Below are 15,783 nucleotides of genomic sequence, written 5' to 3' on the forward strand. Positions count from 1 at the left end.
TCCCACTCTTCAAATACATGGCTCCTCCATAGAGAGAGTTAAGTGCACCAATGTCCTGAGAATTCACATCTCACATGACCTCATCTAGTCCCTTTATATCACCTCCCTGAACAAGAAGGCATAGCAGCACCTTCACTTGCTAAGGAGATTGAGGCAAGCAAGGCTCCTCCCCCACCCCCATCTAAATGAATTTTATAGGAGCACCATTGAGAGCATCCTGCCAAGTTGCACCTCCATCTGGTATGGGAGCAGCAAAGCATCAGACTGCAAGTCCCTACAAAGGGCTGTGAGAACAACTGAAAGGATCATGGGGGTTTCCCTACCATCCATCGGGGACATTTATCAGGAGTGCTGTGTACGCAGGGCTCTTAGTGTTATTAAGGAACCCACCCATCTATCTAGTGTCCTATTTGGTTTTCTACCATCAGGCAGGAGACTCCATTGCATAAAAACAAGAACAGTCAAGATGAGAAACAGTTTCTTCCCTCAGGCCAATAGGTTTCTTGAACTCCCTGCCGCGTCGAAATGCCACCGATTAATCTGTTCTACATCTTACAATATTTATTTTATGAACTTTATTTATGGGTAATTCATCTGTAGATTTTATCCTTAATAAGTTATTGTGTGTTATATGTGTACTACTGTGTTTTACACCCTGGTTCGCAGAAACTTTGTCTCATTTGATGCTACACATGTATACAATTAAATGACAATAAACTTGACCTGACTTGACTTGACTTGACTAGACAAGTTATGGATAAGCTGACCAACCTACAATTAGAGCATTTTTTATTTGTTTTGGGTTCAATGTTTTATGATAATCTTTTATAAACTATTTTTTATACTTGGATAAACATACGGTAGAAGAAAGCAAGATTGTTTGGAAGTATTAAACTAAAAGCTTACAATTAGAATTTGAAGTGCCAGAGTGGGACATACACAATTCTAGAAAGAGCTTTCAATGTTTGCCTCTGCTATAACTTATTGTATTACTCTAAATGCTTGAACTTGACGAGGGATTTCAAATGTGTACTAGTATTAGGATGGATTAGTGAAAGATTAAGGCGCACCTATGTGAGAATCAAATGTTACAAACTATGTAGCTAACAATCCTAAAACAATAGATGACATAGGCAACTAAATATTTAAACTCTTGACTTCGTGGAATTTGTTTTTGTTTTAGGAAGAGTAGAATTTAATTTACAATGCTTCTCCGATCTGGACCTACACCAAATTATAAAAACTCTTTAATTTGAAATCCTTGGTTCAGTAATTATGCAAGAATTTCTCTGGCACAGACCTGATAATCTATTGGCTTTATTTCCCAGTATTAATTTGTTCTCTCCCATTCTATTCATTTGTTTCATTACTATGTTTGGATTCCTTGGTGCATAATCTGTATAAATGAGCTCATCAAGTTATACTGCTTTGGATGCTTATAACATGATTTTGAACATGAATAAATTGAACAAACCAACATCTATCCAATTAAAGCTATATAAATATCTGCAGAAGGAATACTGAATTCAAACATTTAATTGGGGATGGAGTGAGGTAGTCAATTGATTCCATATTGCACCTAAGACATGATAAAGAGGCTTCCAAATGTGTAGGTAAAGGAAAAGGGCTGGGGCAAAAATCCTTATTATCTAATCCTCTATCTTCCCTTGATTAAGGTATTACTTGAAACAGAATATGACCACTTGGTTTTTCTCTGTGTCAGTCCTGCTAAAACAAGAGACCAAATACTTTTAAGGTGAACATTACCTTCAGTGGTTAACATCTGAAGCAATTGCTACATGATGCAAATTTCTAAAAAAACAACTTTTCTAGTATTTGTGTTTAGAAATGTGAACAACCCACTGGAGCAGCAGATTATGAGAGGATATGGCAAGAGTTCAGTTCAATAGAACAACATGAAGTTCCTGTTAGCTTCTGTTCGAATTAGTTGAGCTCTTAAATAGTATTAAGTATTTAGTATAACAAATAGTGTCATTTTATTCCACAGTTTTTAATATAACCCTTTATTTGAAAATAAGCCTGAATGAATATGCCACAATTGTCACTAACCTCATCAAAACCTGTGTGGATGAGTGTATTGAGAACATATTGGACATACCCAAATCAAAACCCATAGATGAACCCGGAGATTCTTAGTCTGCTGAGGGTTAGGTCTATGGCATTCAAGACTGGTGATCCAGAACTACACAAGAAGTCTAGGTTATGACTTATGGAAGGCTATCTTAAAAGCAAAAATACATCTCCTCCTACTGGCATTGCATGGAGTAGACGTGTTGCTCGAACGGCTCTGTTCTTTTTAAATTACTGAACCTAATCTGCTTTGAAAACTTACTTTTGGAGTATTATGATGCCTCGTGCTAAAACTTCTTAAAAAAAAAGAAAAAAAAAGAAAGAAAGAAAGAAGAGGATCCTTTTGTGACTATGGAAACTATTGCAGAGTTAATTCGGAAAGCTCAGAGCGAAACGTCTTAACAACTTTCAGATGTATGTTTAAAAGTTACCACAGAGCTTAAACGAATGGAGATTCTGCTGCAGACTTATCAGAAAACTTTACAGGAACCTACTACTCAGATTCAAGAACGTGAAGATGCTTTAACCAGACTGGATACTAAGACGGATGAATTGGAAAAGTTAGGAGATAAACAATCAAAAATTGTTGAATCTTTAAGACAAAAGATTGTCGCTTTGGAGAATAGATCAAGAAGGAACAATATACGAATTTAGGGTCTTCCTGAGTTGGTCGAAGGCAAGCGACCTTCAGAATTTTTTGCAAATCTGTTGGCTCGTTTGCTTTCTGATGTTTTGGATACTCCACCAAGAATGGACCGGGCGCACCGACTCCCAGGGTTTAGACCTACTTCTCAACAAAAACCTCGACCTGTGATAATTGCTTTTCATGACTTCCAAACTAAGGTTTCTATAATTCGCCAATCTCATCGGTTAGGTATGATTAACTTTGAAGATTATAAGATAAGGCTGATCAAAGATTATTCGCCCGAGGTATTAAATGAACACTTTAAGTATAAAAAGGTCATGGCGGAGTTATATAACAAAGGCTATAAACCTTCACTAAATTATTCCGCTCACCTCAGGATCATTTTGGAAAATGGATCTCCTAAGCGGTTTCTTTCAATTGAGGAAGTGCACAATTTTCTTCAGGCCAAATCAAGTCTAGAAGACTAATTGTTTAATACTGTATCATATAAATTATGCTTCCTTAGCTTGACGGATTCTTTGTTGTTGGAAGTTTGCAATCTAATGGTTTAGTACGTTTTTTTTGAACAATTCTCTCTTCTATTCTCGTATACTCTTACAATTAGTTTCTGTTCTTATCGTATTTTCTTTGCTGAGTTAATTTTTTTCAACATGTTTTGAACTCTTCTTTAGCTCTTCTGAATAATATTTAGTCTATCAACTCCAGCAGTTTAAATGTTTATTTCTGCTTCATATAACCTTGTTTCCTCAGTTTGACTGATCAATTCGCTGCAATTGTGCAGTTCATTTCTTTATTACTTTCTTTCGATATATTTTCATAAATAATTCTTCTTTTTCTTCTCGTTTTTTATTTTTTCTGTTTAGAAAATTAATAGATTTAACTTCAGTAAGTTTTCTTTGTAAGTTTTTTTTGCAAACATTATGTTTTGAATTTTTTTTAGTTCTTTTGAAGGTTATTTAGTCTAGGTTGGAATTCATTCTGTACTAATCTTTTCTTCTCTAGGAGCCCTGCCAGTAGGATGTCGGGGGTGGGATTTATCAGTAGATCAGCTTCTGCCCTCTCTTGGGTGAATTTTTTCTTTGGGAGGGGAGTGGACAGGAGTGGGCTTTTTTTTTCTTTTTATCAACTATTTGGTTATCCCCGCCTCATCTATTGCTTGGTTAAGTATTTTGAATATTAAGGTTTGGATTTTTGGTATATTCCAATGGTTTATATGTTTAACCTTTGTTTTGAACATATTTAAATGGTATACAATATTGATTTTCTTAGTTTAAATGTGAAAGATTTAAACCACCCTGTGAAATGCAATAACATTTTTACCTATATTAAGAAATTGAATGCCTCAATTATTTTTTTTTAAACAAGAGACACATGTTCGCAGATCTGACTGTGGGTATTTGTTCAAACGTTGGAATGGTCTAGCTTTTCATTCTTCCTTTCAAGCCAAGGCCAGAGGTACTTCGATTTTGATTGACAATTCAGTTGCTTTTGTTCAACATGATGTAATGTCTGACCCCAATGGGCGGTTCGTTATAGTCTCAGGGAAATTAGATAAAACTAATGGTTTTTGCTAATCTCTATGCTCCGCATATAGATGATCCCATGTCCCGGCTTTTATGAACTTTTTTTCCTTTTTTGCCAGACTTAAATTTGTACTCTTTAATCTTGGGAATTGATTTTAATTGCTGTCTTGACCCTGTTTCAGATCGCTCATCTTTGAAACGATTGAATATTAGTAGATCTGCCTCCTATATCCAATCTTTTCTAATGAAATGTGACATTATTGATGTTCGGCATTTTTTTTTTACATCCAACAAGTAGAGAATATTCCTTTTTTCTCATGTTCATCATACCTATTCCAGGATTTTTTTTTTTTTTTGTCAATAGTCATTTGATACCCTCTGTTCAATCCTGTGATTATAAAAGAAATTGCTGTTTCAGATCATGCCCCCGTTTTTTTATCTTTAAATCTTCCGGGGGTTTCTCGATCAAACAGATTTCGGCATTTTAATCCAATTTTACTATCAGATAAGGCTTTTTTACAATTTTTAGAGAGTCAAATTACTTTTTTCTTTGAAGAGAATAGGCTAAATGGCACTTCTAGCCTTATTATTTGGGATGCTTTCAAGGCTTATATTAGAGGCCAAATTATTTCCTATACAGCAAGTATTAAGAGAAAAGCTAAAAAGGAGAGAACTGATTTAGCCAATCAGTTGAAACATTTTGATCAAAAATATGCTTCTGATCCAGATCCCGTCTTATATAAAAGACGTGTGGAAGTTAAAACTAAATATGATCTGTTCTTAACTTACCCTGTTGAAACTCAACTTTTAAAAGATAAAAGTCAATTTTATGTTCATGGTGATAAAACGGGCAAACTTTTGGCTAATCAACTTAAAACTTTAACAGTTAAACGTCAAATTAAGGAAATCTCCAAAGCGAATGGTGATATAACTTCTGAGCAATTAGAAATAAATGATACGTTTAGAGAATTTTACTCTAAACTGTATAGTTCCCATTCCCCTAAAGCCAATTTTGCTATGAATCAGCCTCCGGGTCCAACATATTATTCTCCATAACTTCCGCCACCTCCAACGGGATCCCACCACTAAGCACATCTTTCCCTCCCCCCCCTCTGCATTCCGCAGGGATCGCTCCCTACACAACTCCCTTGTCCATTTGTCCCCCCCATCCCTCCCCACTGATCTCCCTCCTGGCACTTATCCGTGTAAGCGGAACAAGTGCTACACATGCCCTTACACTTCCTCCCTTACCACCATTCAGGGCCCCAAACAGTCCTTCCAGCTGAGGCAACGCTTCACCTGTGAGTCAACTGGGGTGATATACTGCGTCCGGTGCTCCCGCTGTGGCCTTTTATATATTGGCGAGACCCGACGCAGACTGGGAGACCGCTTTGCTGAACATCTACGCTCTGTCCGCCAGAGAAAGCAGGATCTCCCAGTGGCCACACATTTTAATTCCACATCCCATTCCCATTCTGACATGTCTATCCACAGCCTCCTCTACTGTAAAGATGAAGCCACACTCAGGTTGGAGGAACAACACCTTATATTCCGTCTGGGTAGCCTCCAACCTGATGGCATGAACATCGACTTCTCTAACTTCCGCTAAGGCCCCACCTCCCCCTCGTACCCCATCTGTTACTTATTTTTATGCACACATTCTTTCCCTCACTCTCCTTTTTCTCCCTCTGAATATACCTCTTGCCCATCCTCTGGGTCCCCCCCCCCCCTTGGCTTTCTTCCCGGACCTCCTGTCCCATGATCCTCTCGTATCCCTTTTTGCCTATCACCTGTCCAGCTCTTGGCTCTATCCCTCCCCCTCCTGTCTTCTCCTATCATTTTGGATCTCCCTCTCCCCCTCCCCCTCCAACTTTCAAATCCCTTACTCACTCTTCCTTCAGTTAGTCCTGACGAAGGGTCTCGGCCTGAAACGTCGACTGCACCTCTTCCTACAGATGCTGCCTGGCCTGCTGCGTTCACCAGCAACTTTGATGTGGTTTGCTATGAATAATTTTCTAGATCATTTAAATACTCCCTCACTTTCTGAGGTTAATCGAAAATGGTTGAATCAACCTTTTTCTTTGAGGAAATTGCCGGGGTTGTCTATTCTCTGAGTTCGGGGAAGGCCCCCGGTCCTGACGGATTTTCTAGAGAGTTCTATAAGGCTTTTGTTCCTTTGCTTATTCCTCGCTTACTTTCTGTCCTTTCTAACCCTCTTAAATTAGGTAGGTTGCCACAACCTTTTTATGACGCCCCTATTTCACTTATTCTCAAAAAGAATAAAGATCCAACTGATTGCTCTTCCTACAGACCTATTTCTTTACTTAATGTTGACGCTAAAATTTTATCTAAACTTTTGGCTCATAGGATGGAAAACATTCTGCCTTTTATTATCTCTGATGACCAGACCGGGTTTATTAAAAATCGTAATTCTCATTTGAACATTCGTCATTTACTGAATGTTATTTATTCTCCTTCTAAAGAAACTTCAGAATGCATGATTTCTTTGGATACTGAGAAAGCCTTTGACCGGATTGAAAGGAATTATTTATTTAAAATATTAGAAAAAATTAAATTTGGGTCCAATTTTATTCAATGGATTAAATTACTTTATTCATCTCCCACTGCACAGGTTCTTACTAACTCTCAGAGTTCTAAGCCATTTAAACTCCAACATGGAACCAGACAAGGATGTCCTCTGAGTCCTTTGCTTTTTGATTTGGCTTTAGAGCCTTTAGCCATCGCGTTTTGTGAATCCATTGACATCTCGGGTATTTTAAGGAGGGGTATCACTCATAAGGTGTCGCTTTATGCTGATGACCTTTTGCGGTACGTCTCTAACGTGGAGTCCTCTCTAACTTCAATACTCTCTTTACTTTCTGAATTTAGTCAGTTCTCAGGATATAAACTTAGTTTTCATAAGAGTGAGCTTTTTCCTTTGAATAATTTGGTATCAGTCAACTCTGACCTTCCTTTTAAAATTGTAAGAAATCAAGTTACTTATTTGGGTACAACAATTACTAGGAATTATAAATTTCTTTTCAAAGAAAACTTTATCACTCTTTTGGATTACATTAAGAAGGTACTATCAAATTGGTCTCCCCTTTCTTTATTGCTGATTGGACATATTAATTCTATTAAAATGAATATTTTGCCTAAATTTTTTATATTTATTTCAAGCCCTACCTGTTTTTATTCCTAAATCCTTTTTTGACTCTTTGGATTCGATTATATCTTCTTACTTATGGAAGAATAAACACCCCCCCCACCTAAACAAAGTTCATCGTCAGAAAACTAAAAAAAAAAAAAAATGGAGGATTAGCCCTACCCAATTTTAGGCTTTACTACTGGGCAGTCAACATATGCTACCTTACATTTTGGTTATACTACATTAATTGTGAAGACTGTCCGGTTTGGGTTTCTTCAGAAGTTAATTCTGTTAATAAATTTTCTATTATTTCTCTTCTTGGTTCTTCAATTCCTCTATCCTTAAGTAATTTAACTGATAAATATGTAGTTAAACATTCTTTGAGAATTTGGTTACAATTCAGAAAAGTCTTTGGGTTATTTGGTTTTTCACTCTCTAGTCCCATTTTTTCTAATTTTTTTTAAACCTTCTTTGACTGATGTAGTTTTTAAAGAGTGGAATAGACTAGGTATTAAATGTAAAAGTTGCTGGTGAACGCAGCAGGCCAGGCAGCATCTCTAGGAAGAAGTGCAGTCGACGTTTCAGGCCGAGACCTTTCATCAGGACTAACTGAAGGAAGAGTGAGTAAGGGATTTGAAAGTTGGAGGGGGAGGGGGAGATCCAAAATGATAGGAGAAGACAGGAGGGGGAGGGATGGAGCCAAGAGCTGGACAGGTGATAGGCAAAAGGGATACGAGAGGATCATGGGACAGGAGGTCCGGGAAGAAAGACAAGGAGGCGGGGGGGGGGCCCAGAGAATGGGCAAGGGGTATATTCAGAGGGACAGAGGGAGAAAAAGGAGAGTGAGAGAAAGAATGTGTGTATAAAAGTAAGTAACAGATGGGGTACGAGGGGGAGGTGGGGCATCCTGCTGCTTCCTGCACGCATGCAGAGCTCGTTGACTTTATTAACTTTGCCTCCAACTTTCACCCTGCCCTCAAGTTTACCTGGTCCATTTCCGACACCTCCCTCCCCTTTCTAGATCTTTCTGTCTCTCTCTGGAGACAGCTTATCCACTGATGTCTACTATAAGCCTACTGACTCTCACAGCTATCTGGACTATTTCTCTTCTCACCCTGTCTCTTGCAAAAACACCATCCCCTTCTCGCAATTCCTCCGTCTCCGCTGCATCTGCTCTCAGGATGAGGCTTTTCATTCTAGGACGAGGGAGATGTCTTCCTTTTTTAAAGAAAGGGGCTTCCCTTCCTCCACTATCAACTCTGTTCTTAAACGCATCTCCCCCATTTCACGTACATCTGCTCTCACTCCATCCTCCCGCCACCCCACTAGGAATAGGGTTCCCCTAGTCCTCACCTACCACCCCACCAGCCTCCGGGTCCAACGTATTATTCTCTGTAACTTCCGCCACCTCCAACGGGATCCCACCACTAAGCACATCTTCCCCCCCCCCCACATTCCACAGGGATCGCTCCCTACGCAACTCCCTTGTCCATTCGTCCCCCCCATCCCTCCCCACTGATCTCCCTCCTGGCACTTATCCGTGTAAGCGGAACAAGTGCTACACATGCCCTTACACTTCCTCCCTTACCACCAGTCAGGGCCCCAAACAGTCCTTCCAGGTGAGGCAACACTTCACCTGTGAGTCGGCTGGGGAGATATACTGAGTCCGGTGCTCCCGCTGTAGCCTTTTATATATTGGCGAGACCCGACGCAGACTGGGAGACCGCTTTGCTGAACATCTACGCTCTGTCCGCCAGAGAAAGCAGGATCTCCCAGTGGCCACACATTTTAATTCCCCATCCCATTCCCATTCTGACATGTCTATCCACGGCCTCCTCTACCGTAAAGATGAAGCCACACTCAGGTTGGAGGAACAACACCTCATATTCCGTCTGGGTAGCCTCCAACCTGATGACATGAACATCGACTTCTCTTCCGCCTATGCCCCACCTCCCCCTCGTACCCCATCTGTTACTTATTTTTATACACACATTCTTTCTCTCACTCTCCTTTTTCTCCCTCCGTCCCTCTGAATATACCCCTTGCCCATCCTTTAGGTCCCCCCCCCCGCCTTGTCTTTCTTCCCGGACCTCCTGTCCCATGATCCTCTCGTATCCCTTTTGCCTATCACCTGTCCAGCTCTTGGCTCCATCCCTCCCCCTCCTGTCTTCTTCTATCATTTTGGATCTCCCCCTCCCCCTCCAACTTTCAAATCCCTTACTCACTCTTCCTTCAGTTAGTCCTGACGAAGGGTCTCGGCCTGAAACGTCGACTGCACCTCTTCCTAGAGATGCTGCCTGGCCTGCTGCGTTCACCAGCAACTTTTATGTGTGTTGCTTGAATTTCCAGCATCTGCAGAATTCCTGTTGTTTAGGTATTAAATGTTTTCAGTTGGAGAGGTGTTCTTTTCATGACATTCTGCACCCTTTTTCCTCTAAACATACCTTTGCTTATTGCGGCCAAAAAGTTAAATTTTAACTTCATCAGTCCACAGGACTTGTTTCCAAAATGCATTAGGCTTGTTTAGATGTTCCTTTGCAAACTTCTGATGCTGAATTTTGTGGTGAGGATGCAGGAAAGGTTTTCTTTTGATGACTCTTCCATGAAGGTCAAATTTGTGCAGGTGTTGCTGCACAGTAGAACAGTGCACCATCACTCTAGAGTCTGCTAAATCTTCCTGAAGGTCTTTTGCAGTCAAACAGGGGTTTTGATTTGCCTTTCTAGCAATCCTACGAGCAGTTCTCTTGGGAAGTTTTCTTGGTCTTTCAGACCTCAACTTGACCTCCACCGTTCCTGTTAACTACCATTTCTTAATTACATTACGAACTTAGGAAACGGCAACCTGAAAACGCTTTGCTATCTTCTTATAGCCTTCTCCTGCTTTGTGGGCAATATTTATTTTAATTTTCAGAGTGCTAGGCAGCTGCTTAGAGGAGCCCATGGCTGTTGATTGTTGGGACAAGGTTTGAGGAGTCAGGGTATTTATAAAGCTTTGAAATTTGCATCACCTGGCCTTTCCTAACGATGACTGTGAACAAGCCATAGTCCTAACAAGCTAATTAAGGTCTGAGACCTTGGTAAAAGTTATCTGAGAGCTCAAATCTCTTGGGATGCCCAAACCTTTGCATGGTGCTCCTTTCCTTTTTTTCACTCTAAAATTGTACAAAACAAAAATAATACACTAATCTTGCTTAAAATGTTGAAAAGAATGTTTTATCTTTAACTTTATGACTTTTGTAGATCAGTTCATCTTCTACTCACTTAACTATTCACAGTAACAGAAATTTTGACCGGGGTGCCCTAACTTTTGTATGCCACTGTAAATCTGAATCTGAAGCACTTCCTCTGTTAAAATGAAGATACAGTGCCTGAATGCTTCACCAGTCGCAGCTTTGTGGGACAATGGCAAAGAGAAAGCCACTGCTGAAAAAATACTCACATGAAATCTTGGCTAGTTTTCCAGAAGGCATGTGGGAAACTCTGAAGGCACCTGGAAGAAGGTTCTATGGTCTGATTAAACCAAAATTGAGCTTTTTGGCCATCTGATTAAATGCTTTGTTTGACATACGCCAAACACCGCTCATCATCAAAAACAGACCATCCCTACTGTGAAGCATGGTGGTGGCTGCATCATGCTGTGGGGATGATTCACTGTAGCAAGCCCTGGAAGGCTTGGGAAGGTAGAGAGTAAAATGAATGCAGTAAAATACAGAGAAATCCTGGAGGAAAACCTGATGCTATCTGCAAGAGAACTGTGACTTGGGAGAAGATTTGTTTTCCAGCAAGAAAATGACCCCAAGCATAAAGCCAAAGCTACACAGGGATGGCTTAAAGACAACAAAATTAATGTCCAGGAATGGCCAAGTCAAAGTCCAGACCTCAATCCATTTGAGAATTTGTGGCTGGACTTGAAAAGGGCTGTTCACTCACAACCCCCACGCAATCTGATAGAGTTCGAGCAATTTGAAAAATTGCAGTGGCCAGAGACCTATCCACACAGACTCAAGGCTGTAATTGCTGCCAAAGGTGCTTCTACTAAATACTGACTTGAAGAGGGTGAATACTTATGCAATCAATTATTTTGTGTTTTATATTTGTAATTAATTTAGATCACTTTGTACAGATCTGTTTTCACTTTGACATGAAAGAGTTGATCAGTGTCAAAAAAAAAGCCAAATTAAATCCACTGTGATTCAATGTTGTAAAACAATAAAACACGTAAACTTCTGGGGGGGGGGGGAAGGGAGTTAGTGAATACTTTTTATAGACACTGTATGTGACTATTTATTTCCCTTATTTCCTGAGCTTACAGGAGCTTCTCCATGGTAAACAGAAAGAAGAAATACCCACTTGCACAGCTCCTGTAGCTCCACACACAGATAACCACACTGATCATTAAGGTTATCCATTATTTCCCTTGTTACTGTTTTGCTCTTAACATACTTGTAAGATCTCTTAAGACTTTCCTTTACCTACATGTCACATCCACCACATGTCTTTTTGGTTTCCTGATTTTCTTCTTAAATGTGTTCCTGCATCTCTTATATTCCTCAAGGGATTCATCTGATCTCAGCTGCCTTAATCTGGCATTCACCTCCCTTGTTTTTATTTAATGATTAGTGGCTCAATTTCCCTTGTCAACCAGGGTTCCCTAATCCTGCCAAGATCGTCCATCACTTTCACAGGAATACACTGTTCCTGAACTCTCCATATCTCAGTTTACCATTTCATATGTACGTCACAAATTTGTCCTCCACACAGCAAGTGCTGCTTTGGTTTGTCATGTCTTAATGTAGTCTAAAAATCTCCATAACACACCTTTAATTTTTGAATGTATATTGTCTGTACATTGCCAATACTATTGAAATGCCTTCAGACAACTCCCACCAATGTTGGGAAATTATTCCAACCCACAGTATTTCCATCATCAGGGATACCTCTTCTCCCCCATTTTGTATATCTCTTCTGAAAGTATAACAGAATACATATTTCCCAACAGTGGTAACCTGATTATCTCTTTGATATTAAGTACATGGTTAAAGTAAAAATACAGAGGTTCTTGTCTTTGAGGGTATTTCTTGACCTTGACCAGTGGTCCCCAACCTCCGGGCTGCGGACCGATACATTGCCGTGAAGAATGCAGTGGTGCAGCGGTAGTTGGAATGCACCCAGCATATCTTTAAGAAAAAAGCTGAAATAAACAAGCTAATTAATTAGGTGCCGCCCGGCATGTAAATGTCGGCCCAGGTCAGAGGCAACGCAATTGGCAATCGCCTCTGATCTGGGCTGACATTTACGTGCTGGGCGGCACCTAATTAATTAGCTTGTTTATTTCGGCTTTTTTCTTAAAGATGTGCTGGGTGCATTCCGGCTACCGCTGCACCGCTGCATTCTTCGCTGCAATGTATCGGTCCGCGGCCCGGAGGTTGGGGACCACTGACCTAGACCCCAGCTCCTCAAATCCTCTCAACAAAGATTCATTTTTAGTTCTATGTCACTGGTTTTTACATGGACCATAATAACTGAACTCATCCATTGTAATTCCAGGGTTTTTCGCCAGCATCAAGGAGACATTTTATCAAAGGCAGTCAACTTAACGGATGAAACTAATTCCCAGTGTCCAGTTAAAACTTTCCTCTTTCTTAATGCCTTTTTGTGTCAGGATTTCAGATTCCAGTTTATCAGTTCAGAAATAAAGCATTTCAAGATGCAGGCGCTCATAACAAAGAAGACTGGCCAGAATCAAAATTATCTCCAGAAATTCCCACATGCAACAGCTATATCTCACCAACAGCACTACCATTGCTAATATTACCTTGTTCTACTTAAGTTTATTTAAGTTTTCTTCCTTAAATGCCAGAGTAATTAAGTGCCTTCAGCACATAAAATCAAGCTGTGAAGGACACTGTTCCACATCACAACGTGAAATAGAATTTCACATTTGTAAAAGAATAAAAATAATGAAAAGAAACGTTTTATCAAAATAAGACATAGAAACAGAATTAAACAATTAGGTCCATCAAGTCTGCTCTGTCATTCGATCTGGATTGATTTATTTTCCCTCTCAACCCCATTCCCCTGCCTTCTCCCCATATTAATCAACCCTTTACTAATCAAATACTTATCAGTCTCCACTTTAAATATACCCAATGACTTGGCCTCCATAGCAGATTCATCACTCTCTGGCTAAAGAGATTCCTCTTCATCTCTGTTCGAAAGGGACGCCCTTCTATTCTGAGGCTGTGCACTCTAGTCTTAGGTCTCCCCCAATACTGTATTGGGAACATACTCGTCACAGATGGCTATGGGGGCCAAGTCACTGAATACATTTAAAGTGGAGGATGATAGGCTCTTGATTAATAAGGGCGTCAAAGCTTACAGGGAGAAGGCAGGAGAATGGGGTTAAGAGGGATAATAAAACAGCCATGATTGTATGGCGGAGCCAAATGGCTTAATTGTGCTCCTATATATTATGGTTTTATTCTATCCAGCCCTTTCAATATTTTTTAATGAGACCCACCCTCATTCGTCTAAACTCCATACAGTACAGTCTCAGAGCCATCAAGCATTCCACATACATTAACCCTTTCATGGGGGGGGGGAGAAGAAGAAACTCATACCTAGTGAGAGAAAAAATATATATGTATATATTCACACAAACACACACATATAAATGTGTGTAAACTCTTATTGCTGGAGCTTTATCCAGTGAGCACAAGACCGCAATAGAACTGACAATGGTAAGAATACTTTACATCTTTTAATTTCATTGTGCTCTAATTTGCATTTGGAATACTCAGCGTGAAAATGTTTTTAGATTAGGTGATGACAAGAGCATGAGAATTTAAGTGTTGCTAAGGAAATGAAAAAAGTGCATGCTTTAAATCTACAGCAGCTCAAACAGAGTCTACAACAAAAGGTTAATGTTTAAGCAAGATTTTTCATTAGGCATGAGGAGCATTCTTGGATTCCTCTTGATCACAAATCTGGATCTAAATGTTAATTTCCTTGTCTTTCAAATACTATGCACTCAATGAGTTTTGTGGCTTGCCTAAATTTTGAATTTTCAGCACCTGCTATTTACACCGCAGTACTATGCAAAAGTCTTAGGATATATATCTCTAGATCTCCCTGTCTCTGTATGTCAGGTGTCTCATGGCTGAGTGTGGCTGCACCCATGCCATCTCTCCTGCTTTGGCATTCCTTCTCTGCCACCTGTCTCACACACCTTCTGCAGTACTCTACCCTCGCCATTCCCAACATCCTTTGCTCCCACCAGTTTTACAAACTCGCTCTCCACGTCACTTTGACAAATACATTACTGTGTAAAATTCTTAGGCACCATAGATAGATAGATATATATATATGTGTGTGTGTGTGTATATATGGCTAAGACTTTTGTACCGTATGGCCCTTTACTCTTTCTAGAGGAATAAAAATGACCAAATGGAAATCGAAATATGTGATGACCATAGAAGGCATAAATCAAGTGGGGGGAGGGGGGAGTGTGGAAAGAAAACCAAAGTGAGAAGGGCTAAGGATAAACAGTGCAGATGAAAGAGAAAGAGGTGAAGCCAAGCATACATCATATGATGAAAACAAACATACTGAAATCGAGCTGTTAGGATGGACTAAGTCAATGAAATTCAGAAAGGACTGGAATAATGTGCAACTAGAATTTAATAAGTGGCAGTGTAAATGCTGAAATTTTGCACAAGTTGGGATTCATGAAATAGACCCACACAGGCAGTTGAAGAAAATCTTCTGCAATCAATATGCATTATCAGAACAAATATATATGATAAGTGAAACATACACTGACTGACCTGATTGAGGCTGACTGAAGATACTAAGATCCTGAGTGCTTGTGTCATCTCTGATAGATTTCAAGCTCCTCAATTCAGTCAACAGATCATCTTTCCTCACAGCCTTGACATTGCTTACAAGAGCTTTACTGCAAAGGTTTTTATCATCACTGCAGGAGAGAAATTTACTCATTAGAAAAAAGGTTTGAACTTACTCATTAGAAAAAAGGTTTGAATTTGTGTAAAATTTTCTTCATTTCTATCAGAATGTCTTTTATATACAAACTGCTTTTTGAAAAGTAGTTACAATGGCAATGTTGCCGTCAACTTGTGCAAACAAGTTAACCTGCTGAAAAGGCCAGATTATGTCCACTGTAAAAACAGATGAGGCTGTGGTTTAACATCACATTCCATAGAAAGTACCTCCAACTGTACCATATTCTCTCAGTACACCAAGTTCCAGGCTAGATGAAGTGCTCTTCTCCAGAATACACTATATCCATAATCTAATTCAATGTAGCCAGTGTGGCCAACTGGAAACAGCACTGTTTCCATACAGGTGTATCATTA

At 39.7% G+C, this 15,783-nt stretch overlaps 1 protein-coding gene across 5 annotated transcripts in view; it reads right to left on the minus strand.

Moving 5' to 3' along the window:
• The window catches only part of swt1 (SWT1 RNA endoribonuclease homolog), a 155,500-nt gene that overhangs the window by 71,283 nt on the left and 68,434 nt on the right, over positions 1-15,783 (minus strand). For 4 of the 5 annotated variants that reach the window (XM_072274004.1, XM_072274002.1, XM_072274001.1 and 1 more), the window contains one exon: positions 15,235-15,383. The exons of the other annotated variant lie outside the window; for it this stretch is intronic. In XM_072274004.1, the coding sequence (XP_072130105.1) occupies positions 15,235-15,383 (149 nt within the window). The remainder of the gene's footprint in view (positions 1-15,234; positions 15,384-15,783) is intronic. 5 annotated transcript variants of the gene reach the window in all.

The sequence above is a fragment of the Mobula birostris genome, chromosome 12 (assembly GCF_030028105.1).
Source record: "Mobula birostris isolate sMobBir1 chromosome 12, sMobBir1.hap1, whole genome shotgun sequence".
Taxonomy (NCBI): Eukaryota; Metazoa; Chordata; class Chondrichthyes; order Myliobatiformes; family Myliobatidae; genus Mobula; species Mobula birostris.